At 43.8% G+C, this 26,273-nt stretch overlaps 1 protein-coding gene across 4 annotated transcripts in view; it reads right to left on the bottom strand.

Annotated features, from left to right (window-relative positions):
* Nucleotides 1-26,273, bottom strand: part of VGLL4 (vestigial like family member 4) — a 154,380-nt gene that overhangs the window by 20,994 nt on the left and 107,113 nt on the right. For 3 of the 4 annotated variants that reach the window (XM_054035840.1, XM_054035841.1, XM_054035839.1), the window contains one exon: nt 24,040-24,229. In XM_054035840.1, the coding sequence (XP_053891815.1) occupies nt 24,040-24,229 (190 nt within the window). Of the gene's footprint in view, nt 1-15,505; nt 15,570-24,039; nt 24,230-26,273 lie in introns of those variants that run through there. The other variant, XM_054035842.1, reaches the window with a different exon arrangement.

The raw sequence follows: 26,273 nt of genomic DNA, 5'->3' as shown, positions 1-26,273 counted from the left end.
ATTCTTTTGCGTAGAGACTGTCCGGTTTGGCCAATGTACATGGCAGAGGGGCATTGCTGGCACATGATGGCATATATCACATTGGTAGATGTGCAGGTGAACGAGCCCCTGATGGTATGGCTGATGTGATTAGGTCCTATGATGATGTCACTTGAATAGATATGTGGACAGAGTTGGCATCGGGGTTTGTTACAAGGATAGGTTCCTGGGTTAGTGGTTTTGTTCAGTGATGTGTGGTTGCTGGTGAGTATTTGCTTTAGGTTGGGGGGTTGTCTGTAAGCGAGGACAGGTCTGTCTCCCAAGATCTGTGAGAGTAAAGGATCATCTTTCAGGATAGGTTGTAGATCTCTGATGATGCGCTGGAGAGGTTTTAGTTGGGGGCTGAAGGTGACAGCTAGTGGTGTTCTGTTATTTTCTTTGTTGGGCCTGTCTTGTAGGAGGTGACTTCTGGGTACTCGTCTGGCTCTGTCAATCTGTTTTTTCACTTCAGCAGGTGGGTATTGTAGTTTTAAGAATGCTTGATAGAGATCTTGTGGGTGCTTGTCTCTATCCGAGGGATTGGAGCAAATGCGGTTATATCTTAGAGCTTGGCTGTAGACAATGGATCGTGTGGTGTGTCCTGGATGGAAGCTGGAGGCATGTAGGTAAGTGTAGCGGTCAGTAGGTTTCCGGTATAGGGTGGTATTGATGTGACCATCGCTTATTAGCACAGTAGTGTCCAGGAAATGGACCGCTTGTGTGGATTGATCTAGGCTGAGGTTGATGGTGGGATGGAAATTATTGAAATCATGGTGAAATTCCTCAAGGGCTTCTTTTCCATGGGTCCAGATGATGAAGATGTCATCAATGTAGCGCAAGTAGAGTAGGGGCGTTAGGGGACGAGAGCTAAGGAAGCGTTGTTCTAAGTCAGCCATAAAAATGTTGGCATATTGTGGGGCCATGCGGGTACCCATAGCAGTGCCGCTGACTTGAAGGTATATATTGTCCCCAAATGTGAAATAGTTGTGGGTGAGGACAAAATCACAAAGTTCAGCCACCAGGTTAGCTGTGACATTATCAGGGATACTGTTCCTGATAGCTTGTAGTCCATCTTTGTGTGGAATATTGGTGTAGAGGGCTTCTACGTCCATAGTGGCCAGGATGGTGTTTTCTGGAAGATCACCGATGGATTGTAGTTTCCTCAGGAAGTCAGTGGTGTCTCGAAGATAGCTGGGAGTGCTGGTAGCGTAGGGTCTTAGGACAGAGTCTACATAACCAGACAAGCCTGATGTTAGGGTGCCAATGCCTGAGATGATGGGGCGTCCAGGATATCCAGGTTTATGGATCTTGGGTAGCAAATAGAATACCCCTGGTCGGGGTTCTAGGCATGTGTCTGTACGGATTTGTTCCTGTGCTTTGTCAGGGAGTTTTTTTAGCAGATGGTGTAGTTTCTTTAGGTAATCCTCAGTGGGATCAGAGGATAATGGCCTGTAGAATGTGGTGTTAGAGAGCTGTCTAGCAGCCTCCTGGTCATATTCCAATTTATTCATGATGACGACAGCACCTCCTTTGTCAGCCTTTTTGATTATGATGTCAGGGTTGTTTCTGAGGCTGTAGATGGCGTTGTGTTCAGCATGGCTGAGGTTATGTGGCAAGTGATGTTGCTTTTCCACAATTTCAGCCTTTGCACGTCGACGGAAGCAATCTATGTAGAAATCCAGTCTGTTGTTTCGACCGTCCGGAGGAGTCCATGCAGAATCCTTTTTTTTGTAGTGTAGATGATGTCAAGTGACATCATCATAGGACCTAATCACATCAGCCATACCATCAGGGGCTCGTTCACCTGCACATCTACCAATGTGATATATGCCATCATGTGCCAGCAATGCCCCTCTGCCATGTACATTGGCCAAACCGGACAGTCTCTACGCAAAAGAATTAATGGACACAAATCTGACATCAGGAATCAAAATACTCAAAAACCAGTGGGAGAACACTTTAACCTGTCTGGTCATTCAGTGACAGACCTGCGGGTGGCTATATTACAACAGAAAAACTTCAAAAACAGACTCCAAAGAGAGACTGCAGAGCTAGAATTGATATGCAAACTAGACACAATCAACTCCGGTTTGAATAAGGACTGGGAATGGCTGAGCCATTACAAACATTGACTCTATCTCCCCTTGTAAGTACTCTCACACTTCTTATCAAACTGTCTGTACTCGGCTAGCTTGATTATCACTTCAAAAGTTTTTTTTCTCTTAATTAATTGGCCTCTCAGAGTTGGTAAGACAACTCCCACCTGTTTATGCTCTCTGTATGTGTGTATATATATCTCCTCAATATATGTTCCATTCTATATGCATCCGAAGAAGTGGGCTGTAGTCCACGAAAGCTTATGCTCTAATAAATTTGTTAGTCTCTAAGGTGCCACAAGTACTCCTGTTCTTCTTTTTGCAGGTGAGGAAAGGAGCACCTCAATGCCATTTCACTAATGAATAAAACTAGGGGACAGGGGGGAAGTGTAACATAGCTCCTCGCTAATTAAGAGCCTTTAATTAAAAGAAAAATGAGATAGGTTGGCATTTAAAGTGCAACTTAATTATCAGAAATACCACTACAATCAGCTAATATAAACAAACAAACATTCTTTGTGCCTGAATATAAAAATACAGCCAGGTCTACTTTGAATGGCTAGTGCCCATACACATTCCTGTTTTCCCTATCACGCTGCAAAGATTTTTTTCCCCTTAATTCTAAATATCTTTATTCTTCCCTGTTATTTCATTTCACAGCTTAGTAGTCAACCCTAAAATGCAGGCAATTTACAGCAGTCTACGAATTTGTGGTTTTTTTGAAAGGATCACTACCCCACAGAATCTGAACATCAGATTGGTTTTTGGAGAAGGGGATAGATTGTCTCATTTTATTTTGTTAGCGAACCATGTAATTTTTGTTGTACATTCTTCCCTTGGGGAAAATCTGCAAATCCTGTTCTATACTGCCCAATGCAGCCAACCCAAAACTTAACTACTGATCTTCCACAACCATTTTCTTGTAGCACCACTGTGGCAGTTGTGCCTCTTGCCACATTTTCGGAGAGTGAGTTTATGCTGGTGTACTCTTCCAGAAGTGCAGTTTGTGGCTCAAATGGATACTAAGATGGACTTTAACTGTAGCCAGCAAATTTTCCATTTCTTCTCCAATTCAAAACCGTTTATAAGGAAAGAGACAGGTGTCTCATTTTCATTTGTAGCTGGAAACACCACTCAATAAAAGGCACCTAGGATTTTTAGGGGCTGGCTAGAAGTTTGTCCAGCAGTCAATAATTAAATGTTACTTTTCCAGACTAGAACTTTGATTATCTTAGACTGCCAATCAGATTTTTCCTATCTTGAATCTCAAATTCACTTTGGAGATTTGACCATTACATTAGTGAACTGAGCCAAAAACAAAATATGGAATACAAAAAAGATGAGGTAAGGATTAATGAAAGTTTGTTGAAGATGGATGTGTCCTTTTTACTGTATCAGAATTTTATGGTTTCTACCCTCTATTACTTGTACTTAACACTTTTTCCTGTGTTGTTGCCATTGGATGTCATTTTAGTGAACAGTGCATCTCTATGTAAATATGGAGTGTGAAAATACTGAGACGTGAATGTGTTTTCTGTCATGCATTTTCATATTACTTAGACATCCTGTAATGCAGTGGCTATTTCAGGTTATTCTTATCTATTCATTGAAACAAACAGCTCATTAGCTGTTTGAAATTATGATGTCCGATTGGATACTTAGATGCAAACCTAATCTCCTTTGGGAATAATTTCACAGGAAAAACAGGAGAGATTACCATGAGTTGTAAAAAAACAGTAGAGAGATTTTCAAATGATGGCAATCTGTGCCATAAGAAAACACTTTCAGGAGGAATGAGGAGCTACCTATTTGTGATGAGTTACTATTAATAAAGAAAGTATGTAAGAAATGCAGAATGCACAGAAGCTGAAATACAAATCTAAGGTACAATAAATCAAGAGAGACAATCCTGGATCCCAACTCCAAACAAGAAATATTGTTTCTTTTGGGCCTGATCCCCTTCAGTAAATGCTGATAGATTGACAAAGGTTTTAAATGGATGCTTTGCTACATGTACTAACATTCCCATATACAGTAAGTAAAGCACTATGTCTCACTAGTTGATTACATTATTTTGCTTTCTGTTGATTCTTGTAGAGCGTGGCTAGAGATTCTCTAGGACATACACATATCCACACACCATAACATTACAGTATTACGCCAAAATTAATTTGGAAAGAGCTTCAGAAATGATGAGCGCTACCAGGTTTGCTGAAGTAACTGCAATTAAAAAGTCTATCTTGACAGAGAGTCTATCTTGAAAGGAAGCTCCCAGTCTACTCATTCTAAAGGTAACAGAAGAGTTTGCAAGAGGATTTAGTTTTAGGCCTTGGATAGAATTTGATGTTGTAGGGGTGTCCTGCCCTCTTTCCACCAATTAAGGGGACCAAAAAGCAGCTATGGTTTGAATCTTGATCACTTCCTTAACCATGAATGGTACCATCGCATGGCATTTCAGTATCATCACATCAATGAGGAAAAGTGTCTGAATAGAATAGGTCATTGTGACAGTTGCAGATGGCTTCCTGAAATGTAGCACCTCTCCAGTAGAGTACCCATACCCATAAACCTGTTACTTAGACTGCATCCAGATGGAAGTCAACAATTGGCCATGACTTTCATCTCTCTGAGCCAGGAGAATTAATCTTAAGCCTTGAAGAATCTTCTGCTAATTTCTGGCCAACCACAATGAAGAGAAACACTTCCTGGTCATTTATCCTGAGACATTACACAAGTAGTTTCCTTATCCTAATTTGCTGTGAAATGGTCTGTAATTGAGGGCCTATTTCTGGAAAAAAAGCTAAAATTTGGTCTGGTTCTGCGTCCTCTCCACTGCTTTAAGCTATTGTTCGAAGGATGGCAGCACCTGCAGTTTGCCCCGAGTGTGTGCAGTAAACTAGAAAAATGTACAAAGCAAGATTTTCTGCAGTGTGGAAAGTGCAAAAAACAGAGGGCAGAAGGGCTGAACATTTCAAAAGCATCAGAGGTAAATAAAACAAACATCTGAAGAGAAAGGAAGCTAAATACTCTGTCTTTACAAAAGACACATCAGCTGCATTCATGTTTGAATACTACAGAAGCGCTATTTTTAAAAGGTAGTTAATATTACATATATTGAAACAGAATTCTTCTGGTCAAAATCAAAGTAAGTACTGGAGGCAGTAGCATAGACATGAAGTTACTGGAGCAGACCGAGCGGACCGAGAGCCAAGAGAACATGGTTCCATTTTGAGCTCAGAGACAAACGATACAACAATCACCATTAATATCCAGTTGCCATAGACTTCTGAACAGATGCTGTTGGAGGCACTCAACAATTAGTGCCCTGCCTGAGACAACACAAGTTTAGAGGCAGGGCACCAGCTGCCAGGATGGTTGTGCTCAAGTGATGGCTTCCTGAGCCCATGCCAGACTAGTGCATGTATGAAGGTGCTCAACAGAATGTCCTCCCAATGGGCAAGTCACTTACTCGCTCTGTGCCTCAGTTTCTTCATATATAAAATTATACCAGCCTCTTAGGTATGTAGTGAGGTTTAATTCATTAATATCTATAAAGTGCTCTGGATGGCTTGGCAAGAATGACCAAAGAAGGGCAAAGTATTATAAAGAAGGATGGGGATGAAGTTTTGCCTGAAATTTCTAGTTATCACATGAATCGTAGGGCTGGAAGGGACCTCGAGAGTTCATCTACTCCAGTCCCCTCCACTCATGGCAGGACTAAGTATTATCTAGACCATCCCTGACAGGTGTTTGTCTAACTCTACAAGGGAAGAAAATCTGAATGTGCAAGTGGCACGCAGGAAGAGTAACGAGAGGCAGAACAGCAGTTAGAAGCTCTGAGGGGTACTGGATTGTTCCCCAGTAACAGCTGTAAAATGATTCATCTGTACACAAATGCAATGCTTCACAAATACCTTGAGCAGGTATTTTCTCTTGCATACTACCAGTCATGAACTGGACTATGGGCAGTCTTTCATAATTCAGCCATGTTAAAATCCTTTTGAAGTCTTACTCTTGGCTCATGCAACAAATATTTTACCCCGAGTCACTGGAAATTACTGTAAAACACCTTATGATCACACAGAGAAAACTGTTGGCCAATCCAAGGAAGCAAGTTTACATATAAAATACACACGGCAGTGCTGTATCTGACTGCAGTAAAATTAGCTGCATGAGTTTGAGCTCCACATTGCCAAGACAGGAGGTATGTTAATCCGTTCTAGAGGTGCTGGGAACCCTGGTGTGGTAAGCTGCTATTGATGAAGCTGGAGAGTGGAATTCTGTACAATGCTGTTAATGGACACCAAAAAAAGACGGTTACTCACCGTTGTAACTGTTGTTCTTCGAGATGTGTTGCTCATATCCATTCCATTAGGTGTGTGCGCGCCGCGTGCATGATCGTCGGAAGATTTTCTACCCTAGCAACACCGGCGGGTCGGCTGTGGAGCCCCCTAGAGTGGCGCCTTCATGGCGCTGAATATATACCCCAGCCGACCCGGCGCCCCCTCAGTTCCTTCTTGCCGGCTACTCCGACAGTGGGGACGGGGGGCGGGTTTGGAATGGATATGAGCAACACATCTCGAAGAACAACAGTTACAACGGTGAGTAACCGTCTTTTCTTCTTCGAGTGCTTGCTCATATCCATTCCATTAGGTGACTCCCAAGCCCAACTTAGGTGGTGGGGTCGGAGTGAGACATTGCTGTGTGCAAAACCGCTGATCCGAAAGCAGCATCGTCTCTGGACTGCTGCACTAGTGCATAGTGAGCTGTAAATGTGTGGACTGATGACCAAACCGCTGCTCTGCAAATGTCCTGGATCGGAACTTGTGCCAGGAAAGCCGTCGAGGAAGCCTGGGCCCTCGTGGAGTGAGCGGTGAGGTGCGGTGCTGAGACACCTGCCAGGTCATAGCAAGTCCGGATGCAAGACGTAATCCAGGAGGATAGGCGTTGTGAGGAGACCGGTGAGCCTTTCATTCGGTCGGCCACTGCAACGAAGAGTTGCGTCGTCTTTCTAAAGTGCTTTGTGCGGTCAATATAGAAGGCCAGGGCCCTTCGTACGTCCAGGGAATGCAAACGTTGATCCTGGCGAGTGGCATGTGGTTTGGGATGAAAGACCGGGAGAAAGATGTCCTGGTTGATATGAAAAGGAGAAACCACCTTAGGGAGAAAGGCAGGATGTGGACGAAGCTGCACTTTATCCTTGTGAAAAACTGTGTAAGGGGGCTCAGATGTAAGCGCCCTGAGTTCAGAAACACGCCTTGCTGAGGTGATGGCTACGAGGAAGGCTGTCTTCCAGGATAGGTACAGAAGTGAACAGGTGGCCAGTGGCTCGAATGGAGGACCTGTGAGCTTGGAGAGAACCAGGTTGAGGTCCCACGTCTGAACGGGCTGACGTTGTTGTGGGTACATCCGGTCTAAGCCCTTGAGGAATCTAACGACCATCGGGTTAGAGAATACCGAGGACGCGAGTTCCCCTGGGTGAAAGGCCGATATAGCGGCCAGGTGAACTCTAATTGAAGATATCGCCAACCCCTGCTGTTTTAGGGAGAGGAGATATTCCAAAATGAGAGGAATGGGTGCCTGCAACGGGGACATGGCTCGTTGTTCGCACCAACAGGAGAACCGCTTCCACTTGGCCATGTACGTGGTGCGTGTTGAGGGCTTCCTACTGCTCAGCAGAATCTGTTGGACAGAGTGCGAGCATTGCTGCTCTGCCTGGGTGAACCATGGAGCAGCCACGCCGTGAGGTGGAGTGATTGCAGGTCGGGGTGACGCAGCCGGCCGTGGTCCTGAGAGATGAGATCCGGACACAACGGAAGCGGGATCGGTGTCTGAACCGAGAGTTCCAACAGTGTGGTGTACCAATGTTGTCTCGGCCACGCTGGAGCGACCAGAATTACCTGTGCCTGGTCTCTGTGCAATTTGAGCAGTACCTTGTGGACCAGAGGAAACGGAGGGAAGGCATAAAACAGGTGGTCTTTCCAGGGAAGGAGAAACGCATCCGAGAGGGAGCCCGGAGCTCGACCTTGTAGGGAGCAGAACACGTGGCACTTCCTGTTGTCTCGAGATGCAAACAGGTCTATCTGGGGAAACCCCCACTTCTGGAAGATGGAATGTATGACGTCCGGACGGATAGACCACTCGTGTGTCTGGAAGGACCTGCTGAGTCGGTCCGCTAGAGTGTTCTGGACTCCAGGGAGGAACGATGCCGTGAGATGGATTGAGTGGGCGATGCAGAAGTCCCACAGGCGAATGGCCTCTTGGCATAGAATTGACGAACGTGCTCCTCCTTGCTTGTTGATGTAAAACATGGCCGTGGTGTTGTCGATGAGAACTAACACACATCGGCCACGTAGGAGGTTGAGAAATGCCTGGCACGCCAGGCGCACCGCCATCAGTTCCCGAACATTGATGTGCAGGGCTAGCTGGGGTGCAGTCCACAGGCCCTGGGTATGGTGTTCGTTGAGATGGGCGCCCCAACCCAGAGATGAAGCGTCTGTGACCAGGTGCAGAGAGGGTTGTGGGGCGTGAAATGGCATCCCCTCGCAGACCACATTGTGATCTAGCCACCAGGTGAGGGAGGTCAGGACCGAGATCGGGACCGTGACCACCATGTTCAGGCTGTCCCGATGTGGTCGATATATTGACGACACCCAGGTCTGGAGTGGGCGAAGCCGAAGTCTGGCATGCCTGGTTACGTACGTGCAGGAAGCCATGTGACCCAGCAGGGTAAGGCACGACCTCACCGTGGTAGTTGGGAACGCCTGGAGCCCTTGAATGAGGCTCGTGATGGTGCCAAATCGGTTGTCTGGCAGGATGGCTTGTGCACGTCTGGAGTCTAGAACTGCGCCTATGAATTCTATTCTCTGGGTAGGTTCTAGAGTGGATTTGTCCTTGTTGAGTAGGATGCCCAACTCGTTGAATGTGTGCACTATTATGTGGACGTGAGCTTGAACTTGCTCCTTGGTGCGACCGCGTACCAGCCAGTCGTCTAGGTACGGGAACACCTGTATCCCTTGCCGACGAAGGTACGCTGCCACGACAGCCATACATTTCGTGAACACTCTTGGGGCCGAGGATAGGCCGAAGGGAAGGACTGCAAATTGGTAGTGCACCGCGTTTACCACGAATCGCAGGAAGCGTCTGTGAGGTGGGTAAATTGAGATGTGAAAGTATGCGTCTTTCATGTCGAGGGCGGCGAACCAGTCTCCAGGATCGAGGGAAGGGATAATGGCCCCCAGAGAGACCATGCGGAACTTCAACTTTACTACGAATTTGTTGAGTCCGCGCAAGTCCAAGATGGGCCGCAGACCTCCTTTGGACTTGGGGATCAGGAAGTAACGGGAATAAAATCCCCTGCCCCTTAACTCTATCGGAACCTCCTCTATGGCCCCCATGGCCAGGAGCGTAGAAACCTCCTGTATAAGAAGTTGCTCGTGAGAAGGGTCCCTGAAGAGGGACGGGGAAGGGGGGTGGGAGGGGGGGATAGAAGAAAACTGGATAGCGTATCCCCTCTCCACCGTGCGGAGGACCCAACAGTCCGAAGTTATAAGGGACCAAGCGCGGTGGAAGTGGGAGAGACGATCCCGAAAGGAGGGGGCTGGATCCTGGGGGATGACTGGGGCGCCGTCCTCGACCGCACCTTCAAAAGTTCTGTCTAGGACCTGAAGGTGGTCTTGGTGGCCCCTGGTTCTGACCGGGTTGAGGGCCAGCCCATCTTCTCCTACCACCTCGCCCTCGCCTCCGGGCCGAGTCTTGTCTCTGACGAGGCGGGGGGGGGGGTAGAAGCGCTGAGGCTGCGGCCTAAATGGTCTGCGCTGAGGGCCCACAACATGCATCCCCAGGGAGCGCATGATTGTTCTCGAGTCCTTGAGGCTCTGCAGACGAGAGTCCGTCTTGTCCGAGAACAATCCATGTCCCTCAAAGGGCAGATCCTGTAGGGTTTGCTGCAGCTCCGGAGGCAAACCCGAAACCTGAAGCCAGGAGATCCTGCGCATAGCGATACCCGAAGCCAGGGTCCTCGCAGCTGAGTCTGCTATGTCCAAGGAGGCCTGCAAGGAGGTCCGAGCCACCTTCTTGCCCTCCTCTACCATGGCCCCAAACTCTTCCCTGGACTCTTGGGGAATCAACTCCTTAAACTTTCCCATAGAGTTCCAGGAGTTGAAATTGTAGCGGCTCAGTAGCGCCTGTTGGTTTGCCGCTCTAAGTTGTAGCCCTCCGGCTGAGTATACCTTACGGCCAAACAAATCGAGCCGCTTAGCCTCTTTTGATTTAGGCGCTGCAGCCTGCTGGCCGTGGCGCTCTCGTGCGTTCACTGATTCCACCACCAGTGAACATGGTTGGGGGTGGGTATACAAGTACCCATAGTCCTTAGATGGGACAAAGTACTTCCTTTCCACCCCTCTCGCTGTGGGTGGGATAGAGGCAGGAGTTTGCCATATCGTATCCGCATTGATTTGTATCGTGCGGATCAGGGGTAACGCTACCCTCGATGGGGCATCCGCTCCAAGGATATTCACGATCGGGTCGTGCACCTCCACTATCTCCTCCGCCTGCAGGTCCATATTACGGGCCATCCTGCGCAGAAGATCCTGGTGAGCCCGAAGATCTATTGGAGGTGGGCCTGTGCACGATGTGCCCGCCACTGCCTCATCCGGAGAAGAAGAGGAAGATGCCTCCGGTGGAACAAGATCCAAGGGCTGGTCCTGGTCTCTCTGTTCCTGGGCTGGAGCATCACCTGCGCCTGGGTCCAGGGCGTCAGGTGGTGCGGACACAGAAGCCTCCATGCCCCCTGGCGGAGGTAGAAAATGGTAGACTCCGGGGCCCCTCTGATGGAGTGACCGGAGCGAGAGGTCGAAGCAATTGGAGCCCCTTGCGCCTGATGGTACGCCCACGGGGTCCAAAACGACCAGTGAGATGGGCCATGAGAATGGTCCTCTGCCATCTCCTGCCAATGGCCCAAGTCCTGTTCCTCGGCTTGCCCCTGAGGGGGGTATGCCGATCTCGAGAGGTCCTCCGAGGAGTGGGACTCCGATCTCGATGGCCACGGCGGTGCCGAGAGCGTCGAGACGATTCCGATTGGCTGCGGTGCCGCACGGTGCCGGTCCGGAGATAATCTATCTCTACGCGGTGCCAGCGATCGGTGCCGGGACCGCGACCGGTGCCGATGACCTCGTCGGTGCCGGGAGTCGGATCTGGACCTCGACGAGGACCTGGAGTATGCCCGGTGCCAGGAGCGGCCTCTCGACGTCGAGCGTCGACCGTAGCGGTGCCGAGAACTACGTCTCGACGTTGATCGGTGCCGACGATCATAGCGGTGCCGAGACGTAGAGCGGTGCCGCGAAGAAGATCTTGGCCGCGAGTACGACCGGTGCCGAGGCGATATTCGGTGCCGGGACTGCGAGCGGCGTGGGGACCTGCTTCGGGACCTGGATCGGTGCCGAGGTTCCAGCCCTTGCGATGGAGGGCGCATCAAGGCAGGTTTCCCCCTCGACTGGACCGGGCGAGTCAACGGTGCAGTCGGTGCCGGTGGTTGAGGCGGTGCCGGCTCCGTGAGAGCTATTAAGTCTCTCGCCGCCGCGAAGGTCTCTGGAGTCGACGGGAGGCACTGTATCACCGCCGGTCTCGGTGGAGACGCTATCTGCACCGGACTCAACGGCCTCGGCGCCGGAGTCGACGGTGCTGGAGGCACCTGTTTCCGGTGCTCCACCGGCGGACGCGGCTCTACCCCCGGCACTGGGGGAGCCGGCGTCTTCGGCACGGATGTCCCCGTCTTATGGGCTTTTTTATGCCCCGGGGATAATGACCGGCGCCGAGGCACTGTTTGCGGTGCCGACGAGGTCCGGTGCCGGGGAGGCTTGTCTGACACCACTCGCGTGGTCGTCATAGCCGGTGCCGCCGGGGCACTGCGCACCGAGGTGCTAGGTGCCGGGGCCTGACTTGTAGATGGAGCGTCCGGACTAAGTGCCGCCTCCATCAGGAGTTGCCGGAGCCGAAAGTCCCGCTCCTTCTTGGTCCTTGGTCTGAAGGCCTTACAGATCTTGCACTTGTCTGTTTGATGGGACTCTCCCAGGCACTTCAGACAGGAGTCGTGCGGGTCGCTCGTGGGCATAGGCTTAGCGCAGGAGGCGCACTGCTTGAAGCCGGGAGCGTTGGGCATGAGCCCGGCCCCGCGGCCGGGGGAGAAAGGGGGAGACGACCCCCTTAATCCCCTGAACTACTTAGAACAACTAGAACAACTTTTAAACTATTTAACTATTTAACTATAAACACTATAACTATAACTATAACTATAACTGTGATACAACAAACTAAGCTAGGGAGAGTGGAGAACAGCTAAGCAGCGCTCCACAGTTCCAACGACCGTCAGGGGCGGTAAGAAGGAACTGAGGGGGCGCCGGGTCGGCTGGGGTATATATTCAGCGCCATGAAGGCGCCACTCTAGGGGGCTCCACAGCCGACCCGCCGGTGTTGCTAGGGTAGAAAATCTTCCAACGATCGTGCACGCGGCGCGCACACACCTAATGGAATGGATATGAGCAAGCACTCGAAGAAGAACTGATTATTTCTCTCATTAATATTTTCTTAGGCTATGTCTACAGTAGCACTTTTGTCAGTATAACTTATGTCACTCAGGGGTGTGAAAAAAATCAGCCCATACCAATATAAAAGTTACACTGACAGAAGCGCCGGTGTGGACAGCGCTATTTCGGTGGGAGACACTCTCCCGCTGACATAGCTACCTCCGCTCATTGGAGGACGTTTAATTATATTTATGGGAGAGCTCTCTCCCATCAACATAGAGCAGCTACATAAGCAATCTTGCATTGGTACAGCTGCGCCACTGTAAGCTCGCTAGTGTAGACATAGCCTTAGTTATGCTAGTTTGATCTAAAATTTCTCAAATACATCCATTGTTAACCCTTACACAACCACTTATAAAAATGTAATGCACGGAGATAGTGAGCTTGCTCTAATCAGTTTATGGGCCCACCGCCTTAGCTGACAGAATGCCTTTTAAAGTCTATGGGAGTTTATTCAGTCGTTAAGCAGGTAAAACACTGCGGGACTAAGCCCTTTTTTGTCCCAATCTTTGTGGAAACATATATTATGGAAGGTCAAAAGGTAACAACAAACAGGATTTGGCAAATTTATTAAACAAGAACTTGATCATGAATAGAAAAGCAGGTGTAGGAAAACCATGGCCACTAACTGCCTTTGAAGTACTAAATCTGGTAAAACTGTGCACAATTTATTGGCGGTAGATTATAGCGATTCTTATCTCCACCTAAAACTGACAGTTCTTACAACACAGAAAAATAGCTCTGAACTATCCACTTCTTAGCAGGTACAATCTCTATTCACCAGATGTGCGAGTAGCAGTAGTTGGTGTGAACAAGAGATAGCTCAGAAAGTATGCATGCCTTATGGACAGAGATTTAAAAGATAGTCCTAAAAGAACAAGCTATATACTAAAATGTATTTTTAAAAGCAACTGTTTCTGTAGCCTATGAGCTCTCTCTGGCCATCTCATAAAATAAAGAATAAGCTTTTCCTAAAATGTGATAAAATCTGTTCAATATTAAGACCACACATTTATTCCAAAACTAGAAACTGAAAGACTATATGGATCACACTGATACAGAACCAAACATGAGAGTAAAAGATTCTTATTTACCTCATATACTAGGCTAAGTGTTAAATGTGACTGCAAGTGAAAACTGAATTACTGAAGGGCTATGGAAACATTCAGTAACACAAAAAGGCTTTGTCTGGATTTTGTAAGACTCTCCACAGCAACGATGTAAGTAAATATTAAAAAAGAAAGCAAATTGGTCACCATACTCATACCTGCAGTAGCCACACTGGCAGAGTATTCTGTGTTTAGTGCTCACATGGCATAGTAGCAAAAGATGTCTCAACCCCACAACAAATGTCTTAATAGAGAAACCTCTGAGTTTCATAAGCTTCTTGGTCAGAATAGCAGAACTCCAGCAAAAACAAAAAGTGTTTATTAAGTGATCAATTTCTTTTCATTGCTTGGATTTTAGTTTTGAGTAAAATATGATAATCCATATGAATGCTGAAAATGTTTTTGACTGGCAGCCTGTGACAATATGATTCAGGAAATTTCATGCCTTATCACTACTAATAGTAAAACAAACAAGTAATAAGTTGTGCACATACAGCTTACACATTCAGGCTATGGACACAGTTTCATAGACAATGACTCCAAGGGCAGGATTGTGGCAGGAACACATGAATTAACTTTAACTTCACTTTAATATTTGATTCCTCCATTACTAACAGTAACCATACATCTGTGCCACATTAAAGAATACCTGAAGCAATCATTAATGTGTGCTCTGTTTTCTCATTCTGAGACTGTCCCCAGACAGTTTAGGAAAAGTTTTTATCAAGGTACACAGAGTTAATCACACATATCCCATTATTTATCACAGGTATTCTGTACTCAACTCCCAAACCAATGCAAGCAAACACAGCTACTCAATAGCTGTTGAAACGGGCAAGTGTAATCCAATTCCTGAACATTATTCCTGAATAATAAGCAAATTTGGTATGCAGGAATGCAAGTTTCCGATGCATATAATAATGTCTACTGCATTTTAGAAACTATAATTTACATGAGGGAATGAGAGGACCCTAAATTGCAGAATTCACTTACAGCACAGTAGGAAATATAAAGTACGGTTCAATTTCGATCAAGTAGTATGGGAGCTGGTATCTCTCTAAACTATTATGCACTGAGGCAACTACAAAGAACAGAATTCAAGCAAAATTTCCACTGAGAAAAGTGATCAAATAATTGAGGTCAGACCCTTTAGACTTCAATTGTTGCAAAGTCCTTTTATTTCCCTTGTAATTTTCTTTAAGGATAAAAACTGAAAACGTACCCACACCCTTTGGAGGAAATGTTGGCAAACTAATGGCTCAAAAGAAAAGCACAGTGTACTACTAAATCAGCAACCTCTTTAAGATTACAGTCTGTAGACTGTCACATGATAATTGTGAATAGCACTAACATGTCAGGCTTAACCTGAAACTGTTACTTCCAATTAATTAACGAAACAATGGTCTCTGTATACATTAACCCTTATAACACCAGCTGGACTGGTTATCAACAACTGAACGCTGCAATTACTGCCCTGGCCTCTCTGTAAAGCAAACTACGGTGTTAGCAATATGGGTCTGATGTGCAGTTGGGAAGGAAGTCACTTCTGGCCCTCCTGAGCAACTAATTGACTCTCTACCTCTGCAGAGCACTTGCTGCCTCACGGCTTAAATTAACTACAGCTGAAAATATGGGGTTGCCATCTGGTTTGAAAAAGCAAGGATCAGGGAATAAAATGAAAGGGTTTTTTGGTACTAACCTCACTTTAATCATTGCCAAAGAGCATGAAGACAGCCCAGCGTCCTCCCACAAGAAAGCCTTGGGCCTCACAAACTTGGCAGCAGTCTCCTGCACAAAAAAGCTGGGCAGGCAGAAGCCTTGTCAGAATAAGAGTCCTCCCAGGAAAGCTGTGGTGCAAGGTACATAGGTCTGCCCACATGTTGAAAATAAAACATTCCCTACACAGTTCTTGGGAAAGTTTAACACATTACTGGAGGATTTATTTACAATTAAGTTCTTGCATAATTATTAAATGCATCAACACAAATGTGCTTCATAGACAAAAGACACACATGTTTTTGTTATTACGAGGCATTAGGTTTGTTTAAACTTGTTTCTACATTTTTTTTTTAAAAGGAATACAAAGGATAGGAAGTTCGTTAGTGAAGTTCACTGCAGGAACCCTCCTGGCTTCTGAAGAAACAAAACAGCAGACTTCAAGGCATTATTATTCAGGAAGCTGACTCTCGGGTTTCTAAAGGGTGGCCAGATAAGACATGTAAAAAAATCTCAGCTTTCCTCCCAAAGTTAATGTTCTTTGGAAACGTCAAAAAATAAGACTAGTGGTGCTAGAAGTAATAGATTAAATTGCCCTCTGTGTATGTTGATTTTCTCTCTTAATTTCTGAGTATCCAGTTTCAGATTAGGTACTAAAGGGGGCGGGGGGACATTCATTGCTGGAAATGCTTGAAAGTGGTTATCGGAATTGTAAAGATGGATCATAGACTCTTAGAAACAGCCAAAGCAACACTTTTCTTTCACCTTTCAGCACTAAGAAATAGTACCATTTGTTGGAAGTCAGCACTTAGTAATTTGGAAGGAATGAGTTAAAGCCGGGTTGGCATGTTTTTGTAGCAGATTACAGTATGAGAGGAAAATGAAAGGAGATTGTCCAGTCTAGCATTTTTAGTCTGGGGAGAAAAATTTACTTATTCAACCAGAAGTTAATGTAAGTTTTTATTCCAAATCTTGCCCTTAAAGAGTCATTGTCTATAGCAACCGTGTCCATAACATTCTAATTCTCAAGAGTGCAACCTTCTAGTAAATGGTACATCTGTCAAACAGCAGGAAACATCTGGGAAAATGGTTAAATGAAAATAAGAGAAACAAATACGCAAACCTTTGTGTTTTCATATGCTTATAATATACATCTAGAGTATGTTTTTGAATGTGTACTGGTTCTTTCCTTGCCTCTTGGTTAGCTATCAGGCTCTGGTATATGGGTGGCTCTAAAATTCACCACAATGTAGATATGGGAGAACTTCTCCAATGCTAGAAGCCAGAAGACCCTGAGTTCTATTCCCAACCTTACCACAGACTTCCCTGTGACCATAAGCAAGTCAATTATTTTTTGTATTTGTGTTTGCTCATCTGTACCATGGGAATACTACTTCCCTACTTCACCAGGCGGTTGTGGGACAAAGCACTAATGTCTGGACAATGTTTTGTGCTCTTCCCACAGGAGGCACTCCAGGGGTGGAAAGTACCACCAAATAAAAAGCAACCTATGGAGTTGGATAACAAACCCATTCTGTTTATAAGTGAACAGACTCAAACTGACTAATCATTGCCTATAGTATCAGGGAGTAAAGATTTGTGGTACACAGACAAGGTTTGAAAGGATCAAGTCTCTGGCTCAATCAGGATTTTGAATCATGACAGAAGGTGGACCAAATTCTGGTCCCGATTTAGGAAAGCATCCTGCTCAGGAAGCACTTAAGCCTATGCTTGACTGATTTCCTAAATACAGGTGGACTTAAGCATGTTCTTAAATGCTTTCCTGGGCTTCTGTGAGGTTCCAGTAGTGATTTGATTACTGATCAAACACGTTAGACCACATGCTGGGCCTTTTGCTATTAAGAGTCACAATACCACAGTTAAGGTGGACTTGTTATTTATTCATTAAATGTTAATCTGCATTTCTTGGCAGCAGTTTGGGATGAAGAGTTTTGGGGAGAGATTGAAAGGCCATTAGCAGTCATGAAAAATAAAGCTGGTTAATGGGTTTTCCATGCATTCAGCAGAAGTGAGGTGAGAGGAAGCATGTTAGGTTTCAAATTGCCCTGTTCCTCCCATGTAGTCTTTTGAACAAATTGGTGCCTCTTTAAAAGGTTGAACCATTTCTAATCAATAAGACCTATGCTGTAACAGTTCCATTGAGAGCCTGGAGAATTTTAGATCTGAGAGGATCCCTTTGAAAATGCTGCGTTGGGTTCTAAGACACTTCAAAAAGCAGCCCCACACTAGGAAGGAAATTCTGGTGACGCTGGATTGCTTTTTTACGTTCTGGTTAATCACCCTAAAATAACAATCTAAAAATATTTTTAAACACCAAACAAAACCCCAGAGTTTAAAGTTAGGGCTCCCCATGCCTCCCTCATCCCATTTTAATGCTTTTTAACTCTTTCCCAACGGCCCCTTGGAGCTACAATGCCATCTGCATCAAACAGACAATGGACATGATTCTCTGTGGATCCCCTCAATGCTTCTCTTCTGCAGGGAATAGGAATAGCTAGAGAGCAACATGAGGTACTTCCTTCTTTCAGGTGATCCAGCACTGCCCTAGCCCTGTAAAATTCAGAATCTCACTTGAATTCCGTGCTTTGAGCTACTGCCAGGTAACCTGACTGGGCAAATCAGGACATCTTCAATCTAGTTTGCTTTGAGAACAGTTGAAAAGGGAGGCAAATATGCAAACCACTGTAATTTCCCACTGAGGGCTCTACAAAGAAGAGAAAATGCACAGGATTACCAATGGGATCTTGCAAACTGCAGTGCAGGAATCCAAGATAGCTGTATGAACCATGTATGACAATTCTTCAATTCTTCTCCTGCACTCTGAAGTTTCTTGCTTTGATTTCAAACTTAACATTTTAGAAGGTATTTTTATATGCAGAATATAAGTGTGAAGACCTGAGCTTGGTCTTATTATGATAAGCCAATTCTTATGTAAGAGATTAATCTTCAAAATTGTGCTGAACAGCTGCAATAGAACTATGACATTTTCATATGCAAGTTCATTTTCACAACAATCCTAATGCTGCACATCTGAATGAATTGTGACTAAGAGGGGGAAACTGTTTAATTTTTATACGTATTTATCATGGTCAAGTCCCAAAATAAAAATATTAAATTTTAAACTGGAGTAATCTACAGGCAAAGAGAAAATAACAGTCTCGTCTCTCCAATATATTTTAAGATGGTAAGACTCATGTACAACTTTACCAGTAAAATGAAATCTAGATGACCCTTCCAAAGAAACCAATATCAATTAACACCTTCATTTTACAACAAAATATCCTGATTTGTCCCTACTGTTTGCTAAGATGCAAAACACTTTTACAGTCACTACACTGCAATGATTTTACCCACTGTATGCCAGCCACAACAATCCTCATGCTGCAAATACAAAGAACTATGCACATGAGAGTTTCTAGTAAAAGGCAGAGAAGTAAAAAACTGACCAGTGTCACTTTTTTCAACCTCTTTGGCTCTTGGTGCCCTGGGCATTTGCTCATTTGATTTGTTAGCTGGCAAAAAAAAAAAAAAAATTGCCATGAAAAGAAATTGCTATCAGACTTCCCAGCTCTCTGCAAGGACTCTTAAGGCAGAAATGATGCCTGCTGGGAAAAGGCTGATGTCAGCTCTTAAGAGCTCCCTGCAAGGATAAGGAGGCCTTTGTTTTCAGCTGAACTGTGAAAATGAGAAAATGCCTCCAGCCTGACAAACAAGAAATCCACACAACACAGGTCAGGCCTGAGACCTTTACTTAAAGGTACAACACCTCATTAGTGTTATACTTGCATCACAACAGCCAGATACATTTAAAATTAAGCAAAAGGAATCATAACAATAAACCAATTTTCCCTTAAAATCTAATATAAAGAAGGTTATACTTCCCCTGCCACTCCATGGTAAGGTACATAAATCAATTTCCTAATTACTCTCTATCAAATCACAGGGATTTAGTATAAGAAAACAGTGGCACTTTCCACTTTTAGGTTTAAAATGATGTGGCTCTTTAAATTTTATTAGAAAACGAAGCACCTTTCAATCCAGCAAAGATTTTAATACCCATAATATGTTAGAAAATGCTTTTAGGAGTAACATGATAGAGAGAGATTTAAAGAGTAGAAAGTGTGAAAAATAAACAAAAAAGATTCCAAGCTTGTCATATTTCATAGAAAAAGGTGCAAGATACTGGTGGAAGGGAATCTTTTTTTCCCTTTCACCCCTACTAGTTAATTTTAGCCAAACAAGCATAACAAAAAGTTTGGAGCTGTCGCATATGGAGAAGTTAATAGGTATGATTTATTCCAGATCATAAAGCAAGTGGCAGATAATGGTCCTAATACATCCAATACATTGCAAAGCTGAAAAGAAGGACAGACATTTCATTCTGGAATATCACGTACTGAATTTTAAATACTCAACTGGAAGGTTGTGATGCTGTTGCAAAAAAAGCAAACATGATTCTGGGATGTATTAACCGGTGTGTTGTGAGCAAGACACGAGAAGTCATTCTTCTGCTCTACTCTGCTCTGGTTAGGCCTCAGCTGGAGTATTGTGTCCAGTTCTGGGCACCGCATTTCAAGAAAGATGTGGAGAAATTGGAGAGGGTCCAGCGAAGAGCAACAAGAATGATTAAAGGTCTTGAGAACATGACCTATGAAGGAAGGCTGAAAGAATTGGGTTTGTTTAGTTTGGAAAAGAGACGACAGAGGGGACGTGATAGCAGTTTTCAGGTATCTAAAAGGGTGTCATAAGGAGGAGGGAGAAAACTTGTTCACCTTAGCCTCTAAGGATAGAACAAGAAGCAACGGGCTTAAACTGTAGCAAGGGAGGACTAGGTTGGACATTAGGAAAAAGTTCCTAACTGTCAGGGTGGTTAAACACTGGAATAAATTGCCTAGGGAGGTTGTGGAATCTCCATCTCTGGAGATATTTAAGAGTAGGTTAGATAAATGTCTATCAGGGATGGTCTAGACAGTATTTGGTCCTGCCATGCGGGCAGGGGACTGGACTCGATGACCTCTCGAGATCCCTTCCAGTCCTAGAATCTATGAATCTATAAGGTCCCAGCCGTGTTTCACTTCCCATGCAGCAGAAAATCAGTTCCTCTGAAAACTACAACCTTTGTTAAATTAAATCTTTGTTGGGGGAAAGGGATTCCATTACAAATTTTATAGAACACAGTAGAGTTGCCAGGCCGTTTTGACTCATTCCCTCTATCCCAGATGTTGAAATAAATATACCTGTACATACCATTCAATAATCAAAAACCTACCAACGGGTATTATTTAGTGCAAATGGGGAGTTACACGTGAGTAGGGAGAACATATCTCCAGAGTCCAGATCCATTCCAAAACAAATTGCTGCCATCCTCGAGTTTTTGTCAAACTACTTCTACAGTCCCCAAGTGTTCAGATGGATACGTTCCATCTGATGTCGAGTGATGGGGGATGCACCAGCACTCCTACTTAGGGCTAAAGTCAAATTACTAACAAAAGTTCTACCCTTCATAACATATATGGTACTGCTGCAGGTCTAATCTGGTTCAGTCACATTCACTGCCACGGTATGCTCCCATGGCAAGGATGAATATATGCCTACTTCATGATTTCAGCAAGCAAACGACACAGACACACACACAAGATTGGACGAGGGTTACAAAAACGGACTGCCCATCTAAAGTACTTTAGAAATACACTGTGGTTGAAATGTCTGCAGTTGATGCAGGGGAGTGTAATCTGCACCCCCCCTTGAACCATCTCTGGCAGCTGTGCCCAATGGGAGTCTTCCTTGTGGTGGGTGGCAGTGTGTGTATCAGCCATCCTCATGGGGTTCTGCCATAGGAGGGTAGCTTTATATTTACAGCATGGGCTCTACACACAGGATACCTTGGGGATGTGCTGAATTAATGCATCAGGTGCCCTAGCCAGGCCTTCTCCCAGGACAGAGCTGCACACACTTAGACTAGCCATTTCAAGGAACCTGCAGCCCAGGTTCCACTGGCAGAAGCCTGGGAGTACATCAGACCAATTGTCTGTGGTTTAAATATGGGTTTGACACCAACTAGGTGCAGTGGAACAGTCTTCTATTTTGTGGCACAGAAAATATATATCACTTTCCCTAATTCCAAAACCTACATCTTTTTCTTTTAGATTAGTTCCAATAGGCCTGAGCAAAACTGAAATTTTATAATCCTCTTCTCTATCTTCTTGTCTATGTTTAAGACAATTAATCTTGCCATCTAGTCTTCAAAAGGACAGAGTTTCCATATAACATGATATTGGCAGCAACAGCAGCTAAACATGAATTATTTGTTTTTCTAAATGAAATGCTGCCAAATTATCTTTTCCAGACCCTCCAAGCCAGTAAACTGTTACTGCCAATAATGCTCAGTACAACACTTCTTTCCCCTAATATACTATGATGTCTTTAGTGATAAAGTAACAAAAACAAGCTTTTACTGCAGATGCTTAATTTTTTTAAAGTCAAAACTTTGTCTAAGCCTTTTACAAAGTATTATATAATGCATTTATATTGCTAACTCAAGATCAAACATAACCAGAGACAAAGAAAGAGTGGAAATCTGGAAATCATTAGAGAAATGTAACTTTTTTGTTTATAGTGCAAAATTCAGGGAGTGTTTGTTAATTTTTTTTTTATTAGAGACATCTGAAATGTCTAAGTTTTGTGACATTTGGTTCAAAGAATTAAATATTATCTGCTAGAAATATTTTAGATTGAAAGAGGGTACGGTGTTTGCGGTGATGGATTTTTTTCCTCTCTGAACTAGAGGATCTTGTTAAAATATATTATTTGATTCAAGCCATGGGACTACAGGGCAGACCTTATTATTATAATACCTTACTATTGTAGGGTGAGACATCTTTCCTACACTAAGCCACTGAAAGAATCAGGCTGCTGGACAAAAGTGCTATGCAGAAAAATAAGACTAAGTACAGTCGCCTTTACGATCCATCTAAACCATGGGACTGCATGAAGGAACTAACTTTACATTCTGGTTTCCAGAGCTTTAGCTTTGAAGCCAATTTAGGCTGCACGTGAATGTGTCAGTTCAAACTCCACCTTTTTTATGGCCTGCACTGTATAAAGTGGCACAATATACATAACTGCTAGTTTTTTATTATATTTCCACCATGTCAGTTTGAAAATTTTCCACTAAATAACATCATAATTCAGGTTTCAGAGTGGTAGCCGTGTTAGTCTGTATCAGCAAAAAGAACGAGTACTTGTGGCACCTTAGAGACTAACGAATTTGAGCATAAGTGGGTTTTAGCCCACAAAAGCTTATGCTCAAATAAATTTGTTAGTCTCTAAGGTGCCACAAGTACTCCTTGTTCTTTTATCATAATTCAAAAATGTCAAACATTCTCCATATATGTTTTGTATTGCCACAGAAACAAAGTACATGTTTTTTTCCAAGGCTAGCATTCTCATTTGTAAGGAAGGGCTGTAAATAGTTAAGTTTAAAAAAAAAAAAAAAAGGGGGAGAAAAAAAGCCATGCTGCAAATGAGAAGTCTTTCTCCACTTGTGTGCATTCACTGTTTTGCATTACGTCGGTGCTGGATTCCTGATTTGTAACAAATTCCAAGACTGCAGACTGCAGGCCCAGCCTCTGACTAACACTATGGTGATTTATTTGAGGATAAATACCTCTGTCCCGGTCTTGTGACTGAACACAACAGTCCAAAGCCGAGTGGAATGTGAGGAATGCAGAGGGCCATTTCAGCTGAGGCAGCAGGGAACAGTATGCAGTTATCAAGCTACCTCTGACTGTTGAAGTACTCTGATCACTTCCTCCAGGCAAGAATGAAAGGAATTCTCATGCCAACCAGAACATCGTTCCCAACAACAAGAACACAGCATGAATGGCACCTGGATGATACTCACTCACTCACTCACTCACTCACTCACACACACACACACACACACCTTCTCCATATATTACCTGTATGGAAAGGTTCACCTCCTAATGAAATGCACTCTCAGGGTCTGAATATGATCATATAAATAACTTCTAACAACAACTGCAGCCTGTCCAGTTGTCACGGTGGAATCTACTGAGCAGCTGGGCTCAGAGTCTCCTGGCCTTAGAAAAATGTGAAGCACTTTTACCTTTTTTTCTCCCCAGGGTAGAAAGCTTAAGGGTATGGGATGTGAAGGGAACAGGTTAAAAAGAACAGGGTATTATTTTAAAAAAGCTATACCTTGATATAAATATTATGAGGTACACAGTCAACATAATTCCTACTACCTGAGGCTATAAAAACAGTTTTTAAAGTGCCACATAATCCTCTTGATTGTCATACAGACCTTCTTCCCTTGATGTAAAGAACAAAGAAAGAGTTTGGCCCTAAATTCAAGGTATACTATAATTTTCAACATGCAAATTTAAAAAAAAAAAAAAAACGTAATTAAAGGAACAGCAGTGGTATTAGATTCTATTTGGCTAGGAAATAAAGGCTGAAAGAGGAAAAACTTACAGGTGCGGGTTGAACATTCGACTCATTTTAGAGACATGTTCATTTTCACAGTCTAGCTCATCATCCCCTTGGTCCATGCTGAACTTTCTCTTGTTGGGGCTGATGGGAGGAGGGCCTGTTCGATGGTTGGTTAGAGCAGAGGATACTGGAAGAGACTGCATTCTGGGCTCACCTCTTAGAGCTGCTTCACCTACAGGAAGAACAAAAGGTAAAATGAACACAGGGAAAAAAGCATCCCCTTTTAAAACAACTCTTAAGGGTAAGTTTTTAACTCAGTAATGGGGCACATGCCACACAGCATGTTCAGGACAAACTGAAAGAGTGGTTAGAAGCCAAGTATCACTCAGAAGACATGTCTTTCAACCAAGAAACTGTTTAGGATCCAGTTTAAAAATAAAAATGCTGGAATAAAGTAACAGTTGAAAAAATGCACTACAGAAAGGATAATTTACTCACCTTGGGTAAGCCTAAAGGCTGAGCCACTTCAGTCTTAAAAAGAACTTTTATTCAGAAGCATTTCTTTTAATAGGATAGGCCAACTCAACACTGAACTTACATTACCTTACAATGCAAAGCATGACTGACTTTTTGTGTGTGTGCTATGTAGGCTTTGTTCCTTCCCTATGCCAGCGTCTTTAAATTCTGGGACTACAGTTCACATTTTTGCCAAATACTCATGATATAAATTATTTATTGAATACACTTCAAAATTTATATTATATAAAATGTTGCCTGAATCAAGCCTGTCAAATATATTAATCTAATTACTCTTGGTGAACATTAAGAGAAAAATTCTGCTCTTGCTGACACTGGTGTAAATTTGGCCCTTTAAAGTCATTTTGGTGCAATGAACAAAAGAGCATGCCTGCATGGCACATGGATCATAACACTTCAATCCTAAACAAGTTAATTTTCAACTAGATAAGCTAGCAGTAAACCCAGGGGATACACCTCATCACAGCATCTGAGATTTAGCAGGAAATCTCATTTGCAGTATACAGGAGTTGTATATACAAATTCAAGAAATGATACATTTATATAGCATATCCATTTGCTGTAATAAAGCATGCCTTACAAATTGGGCTGCAAACTTCTTCCCTTTACAATTAAATACCAGTGTTCACCAATGTTTACAGTCTCCATTGATACATCCATCTCTACTGCAATAGGTCAGATCTAAACCTCATATGGACTTTTAGATTAAGAAAATCACTTTTGGGGGCTTTCGGGGGAATCTGAAGGTAATCTGGACTATCAACTTTACCTTCCCTGGTAATGCTTCTGAAACAAACACTTTAACAAAAGTTTAAAATTGGTGTTTTTCCTTCAGTGTCTGATGCATTTTAGTTTCCACATGGTCACAATTTTGGGAAATAAAATTAGGATAAACTCAAATCCATCTATAGCAATGCAGTACCTAAGAAAGATATCTTTGTCTGCCACTACACATTTTGATATCACCACTATTGAACAGATGATTTATAGAAAGTAGCCCTAATTCACACGGGTGACAAGTACTATTTTGTTGGAAAAAGAACGAGTGAGAAGAAAACCTCCTGAAAGTTTACCAATAAAAATAAACATTTTGCCAATTGAGTCAGTAAGATATAAACTAGCAAATATACTGTGACCTATATTACACCACAAGTCATGATTTCTATTAAAGACTCTGGCATTGAAGCTAGATGGGAATTTTCCATCTTGAAACTAAATAGTAGAAAGTATGTTCTACAGCAGACATTCTGAAACTGGACATGCAGACCATGTGCTGTATTAAAACAGCCAATTGTTAGCTGCAAATCCCCTACCCCAGCAAAAAAAGCCTTTACAAAAAGGAGGTTTTGCCATTAAGAACTTAACCTTCTGATCAATAAATTCTATACTACATTTTTCAACCTTTAAAGTTACCAGTAAGGAGCTCCACATATATCATGGTCACATTCTGACACAAGCCTGTGGCTATATCAACAGCACTAAATCATATCATAATCAGCTACTCCCTACCTAGCTTATCTCCCTCATTTCTATCTTTGAAGTGTAAGTTGACACCCACTTCAAAAGATGAAATCTTGATATTCTGAAGAGTCTGATACTTCCCTTCCCCCCCAATCCTTCCTCCCTCCACCATGTCCAAGGTCACTTTTGAAGTCTCAGAGTGGATGTGAAAGGCAAAAATCTACCAGTACGGTCCATTCGCCAAACTAGAAACTGTTTCGGTTTTCAGGGAGTTTGAC

Source organism: Malaclemys terrapin, chromosome 7 (assembly GCF_027887155.1).
Source record: "Malaclemys terrapin pileata isolate rMalTer1 chromosome 7, rMalTer1.hap1, whole genome shotgun sequence".
NCBI classification, from domain to species: Eukaryota; Metazoa; Chordata; order Testudines; family Emydidae; genus Malaclemys; species Malaclemys terrapin.
The sequence above is the reverse complement of the archived record's forward strand: the minus strand, read 5'-3'. Positions and strand labels throughout refer to the sequence as shown.